General features: G+C 37.9%; 1 protein-coding gene across 1 annotated transcript in view; it reads left to right on the top strand.

Moving 5' to 3' along the window:
• Positions 1–16,134, top strand: part of LOC126481445 (serine/threonine-protein kinase Genghis Khan) — a 382,862-nt gene that overhangs the window by 272,695 nt on the left and 94,033 nt on the right. The window contains exons 20-23 of the mRNA XM_050105210.1: positions 5,370–5,619; positions 5,719–5,834; positions 5,910–6,005; positions 6,306–6,449. Coding sequence (XP_049961167.1) covers positions 5,370–5,619; positions 5,719–5,834; positions 5,910–6,005; positions 6,306–6,449 — 606 coding nt within the window. The remainder of the gene's footprint in view (positions 1–5,369; positions 5,620–5,718; positions 5,835–5,909; positions 6,006–6,305; positions 6,450–16,134) is intronic.

Genomic DNA, 16,134 nt, shown 5'->3' with positions numbered 1-16,134 from the left:
AATGTTGTTGGCTATCTGTCAGACTTTTAATACTATTTGGCAAATGACCAAAGATTTTTGTGGCAGCATAATTCATCCCATCCTGTGACACAGTGAAATTTCATGTAGTGTTGTAGCTACGCACTTTGCTGTTATTTTTGAATTGGGATGGGTTATTAATGACAAATTTCATAAGTGAATATACCTATTGCGAAGGTACTGTGAATATCCCGAGTTCCTTAATAAATGTCTGCAAGGTGATCTTGGGTGGTCTCCAGCTATTATTCTGATTACACGCTTTTGTGCAATGAATACTTTCTCTCTTAATGACAAATTGCCCCAAAATATGATGTCATATGAAAGCAGTGAATGAAAATAGGCATAGTAGTCAATTTACTGATATGTTTACCACAAAAATTTTCCGTAACCCTAATAGCATAAGAAGCTGAACCTAACCGTTTCAGCAGATCATCAATGTGTTTCTTCCAATTCAATTTCTCATCAATGCGCACGCCCAGAAATTTTGAGTAGTCTGCCTTAACAACAGACTTCTGTTCATAGTACATTTATCAATGGTGTTGTGCCATTTACTGTACATAATTCTATAAATTGTGTTTTCTCAAAATTTAGTGAGTCCATTTGCAGAGAACCATTTAATAATTTTCTGAAAGACATTATTTGCAATTTCCTCAGCTAATTCTTGATGTTGGCTGTGATTACTATACTTATGTCATCAGCGAAAAGAACTAGCTTTGCACCTTCGTGAATGTGGAGTGGCAAGTCGTTAATATATATTAAGAACAATAAGGTACCCAAGACTGAACCCTGTGGGACGCCATTCTTGATACCTCCCCAGTTAGAGGACTCTGCTAGTTTTTGCAAATGGTACTGTTAATTTCAACCTTCTGCATTCTTCCAGCTAAGTATGAACTAAACCATTTGTGCACTGTCCCACTCATACCACAATACTTAAGCTTATCTAAAAAAAATTCATGATTCACCCAATCAAAAGCCTTTGAGAGATCACAAAATATTCCAATGGGTGATGTTCGGTTATTCAATGCACTTAATATTTGATCAGTGAAAGAATGTATAGCATATTCTGTTGAAAAGCCTTTCTGAAAACCAAACTGACATTTTGTTAGTACTTCATTTTTACAAATATGTGATGCTACTCTTGCATACATTACTTTTTCAAGAATTTTGGTTTAAGCTGTCAGAAGTGAGATTGGGCAGTCGTTGTTAGCATCAGATCTATCCCCTTTTTTATGCAATGGTTTAACAATACCGTATTTCAGTCTATCTCGAAAAATGCCCTTCCAGTGAGCTACTACATATGTGGCTGAGAATCGTACTTATTTGTTGCGAACAAGCTTTTAGAACTCTGTTGGAAATGGCATCAATTCCATGAGAGCTTTCACTTTTAAGTAAATTTATTATTTTCTTAATTTCTGTAGGAGAGGTGGGTTGAATTTCAATTTTATCAAATTGCATAGGTACTGCCTCTTCCATATACCGCCTTGCATTTTCTAATGAATAGCTGGATCCTATTTTCTCTACAACACTTAAAAATGATTATTAAAAATGTTTTCTACTTCTGACTTCTGACTTGTTAACAACCTTTTCATTGAGTTTGATAGAAGTACAGTCTTCTTGTGCTCTCGATTGCCCTGTTTCCCGTTTAACAATATTCCAAATTGTTTTAATTTTATTATCAGATGTGCTAATCTCAGACATAATGCACATACTTCAGGTCTTTTTAATAACTTAATACAGTGCAGTAGTTTTTACAGTGTTTCACAGTTCCGGGATCATTACTCCTCCTGGCTATAAGATACATTTCCCTTTTCCGTTTACAAGACATTATTATTCATGACTTTTTACGTGGTTTCTTACAATTATGTTTCACTGTTTTCTTAGGGAAACCGTTTCCAAATATACTCACAAAGGTATCATGAAATAGGTTAAATTTTAAATTAGTATCTTGTTCCTTGTACACCTCATCCCAGTCTAACTGTTGCAAGCTGTCCCTAAAATTTTGAATTGTTAAATCATTAATTGGACGCACTATTTTGGAAGACTGTTTTGCATTACTGTATGGAGCTATATCATATACTGTTACTAGCTGTGCATCATGATCAGACAGACCATTCTTAACAGGAAAATTTTTATTTTATTAAATTTATCTTGGTCTATGAAAACATTATCTATCAGTGTTCTGCTTTCCTGTACCACCCGAGTAGGAAAATCAATAACTGATGTCAAATTGAAAGAACCAAGTAATACTTTAAGGTCAAGCTTCCTATTGGACTCTTTCAGAAAATCTACATTGAAATCCCCACAAACAATAATTTGCTTTCCTCTTTCTGACAGATATCACAACAAAGAATCCAAGTTTTTCAAAAATAGTTATGGGGGGGGGGGGGGGGGGGGCGGCCTATACATGGCTACAATTATAAAAGTGTCATTATTTAATTTCAGCTCACATGCACATGTTGCTCTACGCAAAAACTTTTAATTTCCAAATTTTTCACACTATGACAGATTTTAACATATGGCAACACCACCTCTCTCCATAGTGTCTCTACTTACATGTGCTGAAAGCTTATATCCACCTACATTTACCATTTCCGTACCTGTGACTATATGATGATCAGACAGGCATAGTACATCTATTTCACCCTCAGTTCCTAAATCTTCTTAACAAACAAGCTCATCTACTTCGTTTTTTAATCCCCTGATATTCTGATGCAATATATTAACATTATTTTTCACTGTGCTTTTATGTGAATCTTGTGACGTACTAACATTATTTTTCACTGTACTGTTATGTTAATCTTTTGATATTTTCACATCTCTAGTACCTGCCTGTCTGAACTTCTCATTAAGCTTAATTTCAGGCAATGTAGGGTGTTTGGGCACTGATCTTAGTCTAAAAAAGTGCTTCCATGAGTTTCAGTGCTGCCCCCCCCCTCTCCGCCCCTGAAGATTTTGCTATCATCCCAGCCAGTTTACTCTTCTCTTTCCTACTGAGATGCAGGCCATGTGTTGTGAAGTCCCACATACCAACACCATCAACAGGAGCCAAACCTATGCCTGACAAAGTAGCTGCCCGAAGCAGCTGATCTAGCTCCATATTGACCCTCCTGACAGAGCTGTTCAGTTGGGGTCGATCATGCCGCATGAAAGCAAGAACCAAGCCAAAATTTGTATGGCTCGTTGCAGATGCTATTTTTACCAGGTCACACTCAGTATTGTAGCCCTGATCCCTATCAATACTGTTTCCCGCTCCACCCACTACCACAACATGATCCTGCTTTGTAAAACCCTTGCGCAATGATCCAACATCCTGTATCACATGCACTGGGCTTGAAAATACTTGTGACCTAATTTTTCCTGCAAGATCTGGCCCATCTCTCTTCCATGGCTACTACCTAACAACAGAACTTTTCTCCTTTTTGTGCTACATTTGGTTTCCTAGTTTGTCGAGTGCTGACTACACTTACATCTAATTGAGCCTCTTCCTTAGTTGGCTGATGTAGCAAGGCAAATCTTTTGTTTGTGCCAATGATGAAACTGTCAGATTTTATTCTCTTTTTCTGTGGCCCCTGTCCCTTGCTACCACTTCCTACCTGTCTTCACCCTTCTCCCCCCTTAACCTCATCAGTTCCTCCCTAGCACTATCCAGTTCAGCCTGAGGAGCTCTCATCTTCCCATGCTGTTCTGCTATTTTCCTATCCCTTGAACATAATCTGCAATGCCATGGAAGGGACCCATTTACCTCCCTGATTCCCAAGCCACTACATTCACCCCAATCTAACCATCTGCCACAACAGCTGCACAAAACCCCAGAACTGACTTTCCTACAGCAGCTCAAACACTTCTCACTCATGGTAGTTTACAAAATGTATCTAGGCAATAACAGTAATATTCTGTTAACTAAAGATCACAAGAGTCACTTAAGTTATGTGGAACACTAATACACGTGTATACTATTAATATAGTAACGCAATGCAGTTAAACTAACATTCAAAATTGCAAAGAAGAGAGACTATTCAATAGGTTGTAGGATCTTCAGCATCTTTGCCTGGTTTCAAGACAGAAATCACTTTTGCTTCCCTTAAACATTGTTGTGTTTTTCTTTGAATGTAACAGGTACTACATCCTTTTGCTATCAGGAGGATGGAGCACCTCTCTATTACATAGACAGATGTGACATTAACTGAGGAAATGGGAAGATTTCACTGACTGCCTTATCCAAAAGTTTTTTAACCTTTTCCACTCAGCTTTCTTAAAATTATTCCAGTACTTGTGCATAAATTGATCATTTCCTGTGCTCACATTGTTTCCTGGTAGTTGCATGTGTGTGTCGGTATAGGTATCAGCTAGATGACTACAGATATTTGATGATCTTGTACCCTACCCACCACTGAGCACATGGGCTTACCAAACCACTCCTGTATGTAGCCCTTACACAGAGGCTGGAAAGCCAGCTCATACCATCCAGCAGCACCATCTCATTGCATGACTTGTATACAAAATGGAATCTTTGCCAAGCAGCGTCTTGTTAGCACTGTGAGTGCACAAACTATACACTGAATATTTCGTGTCAACCACTGAACAATAAAGCCGAGATTTGAATGAAAGCGTATCATGACAAACCTAATCCAATTGACATTTCTGACTCTAAACAGGTTGAAGTAAGTATCCTGCATTGATGGTTATCGGGCCCAGACTACAGTGAAAGACCACTCATAACAGCAAGATAAGCACCTTGCCATATGTTTTAAAAAGATATTTCATATTTTATCTGAATGTGCACATAATGGTGTTTACCAGTTGGTCTATGGAGATGGAGGAGATGCAGGTGTTCTGTTGCTTTCTCTCATGATGTTATTAAAATCTACCTAAGCCACTTGTCAGCATATTGTCAGCAACCCGCTGATTCTTTAAAGAATCAACCACCCATGTACAAAACAGCTTCAAATGTTTGATTAAAAATGAGTTGCCATATTAAATATCTGCTTTAAGCAGGTAAGTGAGAAAAAGTTTAGGAGAGGTTTGAAATTATGCTTAAAGTTTGTTAGAAGTCACTAAACACTCTCATCATGAAATACTGGGTGACTTACACTGCATTTTAAGCAAAAGCAAGTTTATTGTGCATTATGTTCATGATGTCATGTCTCCTAACTAAAACTACTTTATCCATCTGATACGTAAATCAGTGTGGTGTGTGTGTGTGTGTGTGTGTGTGTGTGTGTGTGTTTGTGTTTATTTGTTTGTTTTGAGACACTGCAAACTTGTTTTTTGTATTTACAGGATCCAAATTCATCTTTAGGACTCAACCTTCAGGTTTTGAGACACTGCAAACTTGTTTTTTGTATTTACAGGATCCAAATTCATCTTTAGGACTCGACCTTCATACAAAGCCAGGACTTCTTGCTCATCAGTTACCACCCAAACCAAAATCACATCAGTTTCTTGTTAGAACATTTTCTTCGCCTACAAAGTGCAGTCATTGCACATCATTGATGGTTGGTCTCACCAGGCAGGGTGTAGTGTGTGAAGTTTGTGGCTTTGCATGCCACATTGGATGTTGTGAAAAGGTTCCAGCTATCTGTCCAGTTCCTTCAGACCAGAGTATGTATTTCATTGGTCTAGTTACATAAGGATTTGCTTATGTGAGTCTTTTGTCTTGTTTGTTAGTAATTGTTTTCTCTCTCTCTTTTTTATTTTTAGCAAAAAGACCTCTTGGCATTGATCCTACAAGAGGTATAGGAACAGCCTATGAAGGGTATGTTAAAGTTCCCAAAACGGGAGGAGTGAAAAAGGGCTGGATTCGTCAGTTTGTTGTGGTTTGTGATTTCAAATTGTTCCTCTATGACATATCACCTGACAGAAATGCTCTTCCCTCAGTTTATGTTTCTCAGGTTTTAGATATGAGGGATGAGGAATTTTCTGTGAGTTCAGTCAGAGATTCGGATGTCATTCATGCAACGAAGAAAGACATTCCTTGCATTTTCAGGGTAAGTTACATTCCCACCATTTTTTTATTATAATTTTTTTTTAAATAGAAGAGCAGCACTCAAAATAATGGATCATTGGTGTAAATATTGTGAGTCCGACACACCTATTTCAAATAACTCTCTTAATATTATTTCAATTATTATTCATAAATTGTGATTATAAAATACACACATTTTTATTTTGATTAAAGATTTTTTCTTCTCTTAACTTAGTGCAGAACAAATTGTATTTCATTAGTATCTGTTGATTTGCCTTTGGCAGGAAAACTAAACATATGACTGGATTTCTTGATGTTTCAGATAACTACATCACTTATGGAGCCTCCAGGGTTGAAAAATCATACACTGATGCTGGCAGATACAGAGAGTGAAAAAACTAAATGGGTTGTTGCTTTAAGTGAACTTCATAGAATACTGAAGCGGAACAATTTACCCAACAGGACAGTGAGTGATGACCAGGATATCTTCTGATTGAATTGTTATTGCCCCACTGTCAGTTCATTAGTGGCTGTAGTGACTGAGATCTTAACGTTACAATCACTGGATTAGCAGTAGCTTCTTTTAATACGCACAATGTTTTCAGTTATTACTTCAATCATCTACAAAGTAATATACAGGGTGTATCAAAAAGAATCATCCACTTTTTAAAAAATCATAACTATTATGTTATTCGATATATGCACATGAACAATGTACTGTTGGAAAGAGCGTACTCTCGTGTTTTACATGGTTCCCGTGAGGTAGATGCAGTATGCGCCCACTTCAGTTCTAGTAAGAATGGTGTTGGGACAATAGAATGCGTTTTGTGTTCTACATTTTGTGCGGTGTGGACCAGTAATAACTGTTCAGCATGACTTTCATACTAGGTATGGTGTGGATTCTCCTACAGCACAGAGCCTGAGACAATATCATGAACAATTCCGAGAAACTTTTTTTAAAAAGGCAAATCACCGGGCCATCCCCTGGTGCCTGACACTTGAAGAAACAACCAACAATGTGTGTTCTCAAATTTTGTTCATGGCAACATGTAAAATGACAGTTTTCTTCCGCACTTAGTGTTTACTGACGAGGCAACATTCCGTTCAAATGGAAAGGTGAACCATCATAATGTGAGAATATGGGGTACAGAACACCCACAAGAAGTTATACAACATGAGAGGAACTCTCCAAAATTTAATGCGTTTTGTGAAGTTCCATAGGAAAAGGTGTGTGATCCATTTTTCTTTGCCGAGAACACTGTTACAGGAAGCACGTATCTCGATATGCTTGAGAAGCACATATCTCGATATGCTTGAGAACCTTCTTTTCCCTCAGTTGGAGACTGATTCGAATGACTCCATTTATCAGTAGGATGGAGCCCCGCCACACTAGCATCTGAGAGTGTGGGAATTTTTAAATCAAATTGTTGCTGAATGATGGCTCGTTCACACTGGACTAAAGGATTCGGCCTTACATTACTGGCCTCCAACGTCACCAGACCCGAGTGTATGTGATTATTTCTTGTGGGGGTTTATAAAAGACTCCATGTCCCCAGTTAACCCAATTTTTTCACTTCTGTAAATACTATACAATAGAGGCAACATAAAGGTAATGCAATAGAAGCACAACTGCGAGAACTGTGGCTTAGGTCTTTTTTCTTGATGCGGCATCCTCAAGATTCGCCAAACTGTTTTCAAAATTTAATATAGCATCAGGATTCCATAATATTGCCTAATACATAAATTATAATAACAAAAATAATCAATTTTTGACAAGACAGTGTAATTGTATTGATAAAAAAATTTAATTGGGAAGACAATCAATCCGTCTTTCCTTCTCATTCCATCTGGGATGTCCCCTGACCTGGGGTTCTGGGTGACTTTTCCAAACTGTACTCCTTTTTCTAAACCTCTTCAACCCTATTCCTTCACCCCTCTTCCTTCCCCTTCAACCTTTCTGCCAGAAGAAGGAGCCACTGGTTCCGAAAGCTTGCATACATGAAACCATTTTTTATATGTGTGTTCTCCTGCCAGCGCCTAATACAAAAATTGCGCATTTAGTCTAGGTCACCTTCTGAAGCAACAACAGTTGGGAAGAGAAGCTTCTTTTAGGAAGAGAATGACTGTTTTTATTATTATTATTATTATTATTCAGGTCACCTTCTCAAGCAACAACAGTTGGGAAGAGAAGCTTCTTTTAGGAAGAGAATGACTGTTTTTATTATTATTTATTCATTTAGGCCTCAGGCCATGCAAATGTGTGATGTAGTACACAGTTCATTTATGCCAATAGTTACATAATTTTTTGCTAGTTTTTACTTTGAGAACAGTCAGTTTCATTTTGAGTCTTGAAGTTGTGACTTAAATCTTTTCTCCTCCTCCTCCTCCTCCTCCTCCTCCTCCTCCCCCTCCTCCGCCTCCCTTCTGTTTCGTCTACAGAGTCAGCATTGTCATGTGGGTGTTGAAGCAGTGTCAGTGTCAGTTGGGGCCAGATACCGTTCCTGACTCCACTACTCCCCCAAGACAGAATCTGTGTACCCTATTTGTCTGCATCTAGTGTAAACCACATTTTCATTGTGAGGAAAATTTAGAAAACATTTTCTAAATGTTCACATAATGGGCATATGCGGCAGGATATGGCTGCCAGCCTAGTTTGCACCTAGGTGGCTGTGGAAAACCACATAAGACACATCCAGGCTGGCAGTCTCGCCTGCTCTTGCCATTAATCCATGAGGCCGGTTTGATCTGGGGCAGGTTCACCTCCTCTAATCACAGAAGTTGCACCCCAGGGTAGGTCATATTCGTGATTTAAATGTTACCAAGTGTATACTCATATATAAAAACAAAGATGAGGTGACTTACCGAACGAAAGCGCTGGCAGGTCGATAGACACACAAACAAACACAAACATACACACAAAATTCAAGCTTTCGCAACAAACTGTTGCCTCATCAGGAAAGAGGGAAGGAGAGGGGAAGATGAAAGGAAGTGGGTTTTAAGGGAGAGGGTAAGGAGTCATTCCAATCTCGGGAGCAGAAAGACTTACCTTAGGGGGAAAAAAGGACAGGTATACACTCGCACACACGCACATATCCATCCACACATACAGACACAAGCAGACAGTGTATACTCACTCTTACATACTTAATTCTGACTTTAATTACAACAATGTGTGTGCAGATATATTTACATTTTGAACAGCTCTCTTGGCCTGATCCGTTGTACTTTGATGAGTTACTGTGATATATCCAAGTGTGTTTAGTTGTGTACAGAAGTTCTGTTGTATTTTATTATGCTTCAGTGACTTGTTAGAAAGTCAGAACTGGTAATGATACCATTTGTCTGACTTGAGGGTGGAATATGCAATAAAAAATGCAAGACATCATTGTATTCCCCTAATTCAGTATGCCTATCTTTGTAAGAGTGAATGATATTTCTGTAGACACTGTTAGGGTGCTTTTATTCATGTGAATGATCTTTACATTTGAAATGTCATTATTAACTTTTTCTTCTCAAACTTCTTCTCTCTGTTGTCTTGATTGCAAAGTTTAGTAACGTGCTTCCAAGTTTGGACTCAAAGTAAAAATAGTTGCTTGTGTATGAATTGAATGCCAGTTTAATGTCAGCATCCAAGTTTCTTCATTATTTGTTCTCAGTGTGACTGCAGAATAAAATGTCAAAGTGTTGGTGTAGCAGAATTATGATGGCTTTCCACTGATCAAGCCACATTTTTATCTCAGTTAGTCTGCAGCGCAGATTCAGATGTTGTATTTAAGAAATGATTCTCCCCTTTTGTGCTCAATCACATGCAGTCTTGAAGTAAAATTTGCTTTTTCTTTGTTATATTGTTATCTTTTTGCTGTAAATTTCAATATTATATACTACCGCCAAATCAAGAAACTTCATTGTATTTTTATACGTCAGCTGTCTTAATGTATAAACCAATTTTTTGTTCCACAATAACATAATATGCTAAAGAAGCTATGATTTTTACAATATCCTTCCTATTGACTTGGATATTTTGAGATATATGTTTCATAAGTGATCTTTCCTTTCTACAACTCACTTTTTATGGTGTTACTGGTTGAATGTAGATAGCACAGCATCATTTTATGCCTGTCTCTTCCCATGCCCAAATTAAGTTTTCTTCGACATTAAATCTGACTATATAAATTTTGGCATGGTGTCTTAGGTTTAATTTTGAAGTGCTGGAGCTTAATTGTGTGTTTATGTAAATACAGAACCTGTTGTTTTTTAAAAGTATAGTTTTGTTAGTATTCGGAGTTGGTCATGATTCTCCAGCAATGGCAGCCATTTGGTTTAATGCGAAAGACACTGTCGAGCCTTGTCCAGCTGCTTCTGTGTTGACAACTGGTGACTGTTTTCAACAACAAACACATTAGTTTAAAAAATTGGAATATTTTAATTTCACCATTGACCACATGACTAGAAGAAGGGATCGGTTGGTAGGACATGTTCTGAGACATCGAGGGATCACCAGTTTAGTATTGGAGGGTAGTGTGGAGGGTAAAAATCATAGAGGGAGACCAAGAGATGAATACACTAAGCAGATTCAGAAGTATGTAGGCTGCAGTAGGTACTGGGAGATGAAGAGGCTTGCACAGGATAGAGTAGCATGGAGAGCTGCATCAAACCAGTGTCAGGACTGAAGAGCACAACAACAACAACATCAAAATAATGAGGAGAACAAAGGTATGTGTTTAGGTTTTGGATGCATCGAATAGATGATGCAAACTCTGGATCATTTGTGGCACAAGTGTGGAACATGTTGGAAAAGTTACATTGACTTCTTGAATAAAACTTTTCATTTGTAGGAGTTATTCAGAGCATGAATCTTTGTTGTCAAGCTATCATTACATCCTAATCTTTTTGTGCTGCACCAAGTGTGCCTCCCATCCAGTGTTTGGATCAACTTCACAGTAATTTTCCACAGTCTACTCTGTCTTAATTTTTCTTATTGCTTTGAATATAGACTAGGTCTCACATACGTGACCATCGAAGAGGCTATCTTCCAGTGAAGAGCTCTTCTGTCTCTCTGGTGATGGTCTTGTTTGCTGGGCTCCACTAACATGCTCTATCCATTGCAATCTCTTGGCTTTCATTTTTGCTGCTACACCTGATTCTTTGTATAACTTTTACCATTCATCATTATGTAGTACTTTTCAGTCATTAGTATTATTGTCTCTTATGGATCCAAATATTGGCACGAGCTGTGCTGCACGCAGTGTGGCATGGTGGTTAGTGTCAGTGGCTCGTATGCTGCAGTAGTGTGAGCTGTGATATATGAAATGTGGAGCAGTGTTTAGCATCGTTGGCTTGTGTGCTCTGAGTCACCAGTTCAAACCCAACCACCAGCATTTATTGGTTGAATGTTCTTGAGAATTTATTATTTTTACTTATTCTGGAATATTTGAAATATGTAGAAATAGCAGCACTCTGTGTCTAGAAGTTCAGTTCTGTTCTGTTCTGTCTGTACATGGTGTCTGTAATAAACGTGCTTTCAGTGCTAAGTTTTCTACTTCATTGATGACCCTGCTTCCGGGTTTGGACTTGAAAATGGTCACAACATGACATTGTGTGATGGAGGCACTAGGTATTTAAAAAATCTGCATTACCATGGCTCCAGTTAGGCAACCTAAAAGTCGTCTCCTACTTGGGTAGGAGCTGAAATACAAGCAGTTCATCACTCTTGAGATCCTTACATTCAGGAAACCACTGTATTCCAAAACAGCAGCAAGGCAGCTGCACATTAAGTATCCATCAGTGTTTTCTGAGGACCCTGCTAAGGGACTGATGAAATGGCTGGATTCGACTAACAAGAGGACCACACCTATTCATGATCATTGATTTGCTCTAAATTTATGACATATGCTGGACTTGGCCAGAAATGAAAGTAAGAGAATTGGGAGCTCCAGATGACCAGGCATTTACCGCAGATCATGCAAGGCACAAGTCATTTATGTTAGTGTAGTCTCCAGGCAGCGGCTGGCACAACAGAAAGAGTACAAAATGGTAATCTGAGGGTCATGGAATTGAGTACCTGCACACAAATGTACTTTTTTTACATTTCTTACACTGCAAATAACCTGAAATAGTGCTCAGTACATTTTATTTATTAATATTTTTGTAAAATGCTTGAAAATGAAAGTTGAAGCAAATTTTTGGACCTAGGATTTAAAAAAATGGTGGATGAGCATGCAGCAAAATATACAAGGTTGTGTTAAACAGTAATGTCTCTGAGTTTTTTATTTTGTTCTCAATGTTGGTTGAGGTATTACATGTCATGCATATTATTCTGTTGACTCTCCTGCTTTGCTGACACAAGTCGCAATCCTCTGCCAATAGAGGGCTCCACATTGTAGAATTTAATGTGGCAGTGGATAACATAACTATGTCAGTGCATGCGAAACAGCATGCTGTAATTTGATTTTCTAACCACAGAAAATGTTTAAGGTGATTATCGTATCGACATCAGTAATGTGCAGTGTTGGGTTATTTGTGCTCATAATGAAGGAAACAATAGTGGTAACTCAACGTGTGTGAAACAACTCAGAGTGGATGACTGCATTTGGCTGTCGACAAAACTCATTGGAATCAGGTTGAGGAACTCATCAGAGAAATTCATTAAATGACACATGCACAGCTTTCGGATAAGGATGTCAAACCACGAGAGCATGTAGAGGCCATCATTGCGCAATTCTGGTACAGAAAAGTGCATACAAGGTGGGTCCATACGGTCCTGAATTGGCCCCATCCAATTTTCAACTGTTTCCAAAACTTAATAAACGTCTTCCATTACTTCACTTGATAGTGATGAAGTGGTGCAAGCAGAGATCAAGTTCCATCAACAAAGTCAAACATTCTACAATGACGGTATCAACAAATTGGTTTTTTGTTGGGAGAAATGTGTTCATTGCCAGGGTGACTATGTTGAGAAATAAATATGTAGATATGAAGAATAAAGAGTCTCGTTGTGCCTATTTAACTCAGCATCTCCGCTATATGGTGAGTAGTAATCTGCCTTTTCATAATATTTTCATTATTCCATTCTGGATTTTCCATTGTTTGAGAATGGTAATAAAGTGTGTTTTTATTTAAAAAGATTTAAGAGTTTTCAAATGAAATATTTGGAGGCATTACTTTTCAGCACACCCTAATAAGAATGTTGTATTACTTCATAGAAAACCTGGAAACTTAAAACGATCCTTTTAACTTTTGTGGTAAAGCCCTACATGCAGGAGAACAAATTTATTCTGCAACTTACTCACAAACAAATCCACAGTTACTGTGCAAATTTTTTTGAGATTCAGAAGGATTGCTTTCTTGCAGAATTAAAGTGATTCCTCCCAACTGCATTCTGCTAGTGCAACCCTACAATGTCTTATTTTTATCATCAGGTAAAGAACTTGATCAAAAAGCTTCAAAATTGCTCATAAATAAAGAGAAAAAGAAATCACATCCAGAGAGTACATTCCACTGTATGTCAACAGCTGTCCTCACCAGTATTTGGTGAAATGATGCATTGCTCATGGTTTGCTGCCGAACTGTGTAGTGAGAGAGAACCTTTAATGAATGTAAATCAAGTATATTTTTCAATAGAAACTGTAAATGTGCTGCTAACAGCATGTGCAGGATGCTGAGAAATTACTGCTTCTGTTTTTATGAGGAATATCACTCCAGCATGTGTAAATCATCAACTGTAAAGGAATAAAAGTATCTAATTTTATATATGAAGCTCTCATGCATGCCTTACAATCCCTTCCAGAAATTTATTTGCAAACCCAAATTTTCCTTTGTCTTTCCTTTTCATGGCTTTTATAAAAATATTAATAAATGCAATATATTGAGCGTTATTTCGATTTGTGTACAGTGTAACGTAAAAACTAAAAATAATAAAAGGTTCCACATACGGACTCGACTCTCTGATCCTCCAATTGCTGTTGAGCTCTTTCCGTGCTGCCAACCACTGCCTGGAAACTACCCTAGCATAAGTGGCTTGCATCATTCTTTTTCTTATAAATGCTTGGCCATCTGGAGTTTTTGCAGTTTTGTCACTTTCATTACTGACCAAGCCCTATATATATACACACACCATAAATGTGGACAAAATTGGTGATGATGAGTAGATGCAGTACCTTTGTGAGTCACCAAATACAGCAGGTGGAACAACATGATGTTTTCGGAAAATACGTACTTTTACTTAGACAGCACAGCCCAGCAGTGGCTCAAGAACAATGAAGATAAGCTCGCCAGCTGGGACAGATTCTAGGTCAAACTGGAGAAAACATTTGGTGCCGATCAGCAGGAAATCCACTTTGTTGCAAGGATAATTGAAAGGCAGGGCACATAGTGGGGAAATGACACAGTCTTACAGAATGTTTTAGGCCCTATGCCACTTTGTGAACCCGAATATGACAGAAACCGACAATATCTCACTCTTGATGAAATGAGTTGCGGAAGCAATATACTGAGCACTTCTGGTAAAATAAGCTAGAGAGGGTTGTTGATTCACTTTATAAGAAGTACCAGAAATTAGTTACACGTGGTGACCTCAATATTAATTTTGTATACGATTGATCAAGAAAAAGGATGTTGGTAGATCTCCTAAATTCATATGATCTGATGCAGACCTTTTTTGCAAATACGGTGCAGGGGAACAGTAGCACAGCCATAGGCAATATTTTTATTCATTCTTCATTACGAGATGGGCATTCTATTAGTAAAAGGGTGAATGGCCTTTCAGATCATGATGCACAAATTTTAGCACTAAAAGACTTTTGTACTTAAACATATGTCACATATAATTACAAACTATGTAGGAAAGCTAATCCAATGGCAATAGAGAGTTTTCCAAACCTTGTCAAGTAACAAGAGTGGCAGGATGTTTGTAGTGCGGATAACATAGACGACAAATATAATGCTTTCCTTAACACATTTTTCAAGCTCTTTGAGATTTTCTTTCCATGAAAATGTTCTAAATGGTGTACTAGCAGTAAAAGGCAGCCTGGGTGGCTGACTAGTGGCATAAGGATATCATATAGAACAAAGTGGGAATTATATCAAAATGTTAGAAGTAGTCACAATCAAGCTACAGTAGCCCACTACAAACAGTATTGTAAGGTGCTTAAAAATGTTATTAGGAAGGCAAAGAGTATGTGGTACGCAAATGGAATAACTAATTCACAGGATAAAATTGAAACCTTATGGTCAGTTGTGAAGGAAGTGTCTGGTCGGAAGCACAAGGTCGATGATGTAAAGTCAGTTTGTAGTAAAAATATTTCTGTTATTGATAAATCAGATATATGTACAGTATTTAACAATCATTTTTTGAGCATTGCTGGGGAATTAAATAAAAATTTAGTTTCTACAGGGAATTATATAAATCTCTTGACAAACACCTTTCCGAGATTGATGTGCGAAATACTCCTTCGTGAGAAAAATATATCTAGAAACAAAGATGATGTGACTTACCAAATGAAAGTGCTGGCAGGTCGATAGACACACAAACAAACACAAACATACACACAAAATTCAAGCTTTCGCAACCAACGGTTGCTTCATCAGGAAAGAGGGAAGGAGAGGGAAAGACGAAAGGATGTGGGTTTTAAGGGAGAGGGTAAGGAGTCATTCCAATCCCGGGAGCGGAAAGACTTACCTTAGGGGGAAAAAAGGACAGGTATACACTCGCACACACACCCATATCCATCCGCACATACACAGACACAAGCGGTCTGATCAATTATCCTTACTTACACAGCCTGTTCAATAACTTTAGCAAACAATGATGGCATAGAAATAGTTCTAAATTGTCTACATTATTCCTTTCTCCCTTTTTATAGAGCGATTTTACAACTGAGTACTTGAATCATTCAGGAAACTGACCATTCCTAAAGGAAACATTACACATATGGCTAAGTACAGGGCTAACATGTGCAGTACAGTACTTTAATATTCTGCTAGGCACCCCATCATATCCATGAGAGTCTTTAGTCTTCAGTGATTTAATTATTGAATCAATATCCTCCCTTGTCTGTATCACGAAGGAGTATGGATATAATAGAGGGAAACATTCCACGTGGGAAAAATATATCTATACAGTGTTGAGAATGGCTGTGATGTGGGGTCTGAGT

This window comes from Schistocerca serialis, chromosome 5 (genome assembly GCF_023864345.2).
Source record: "Schistocerca serialis cubense isolate TAMUIC-IGC-003099 chromosome 5, iqSchSeri2.2, whole genome shotgun sequence".
In the NCBI taxonomy this organism is placed as follows: Eukaryota; Metazoa; Arthropoda; class Insecta; order Orthoptera; family Acrididae; genus Schistocerca; species Schistocerca serialis.
The sequence above is the reverse complement of the archived record's forward strand: the minus strand, read 5'-3'. Positions and strand labels throughout refer to the sequence as shown.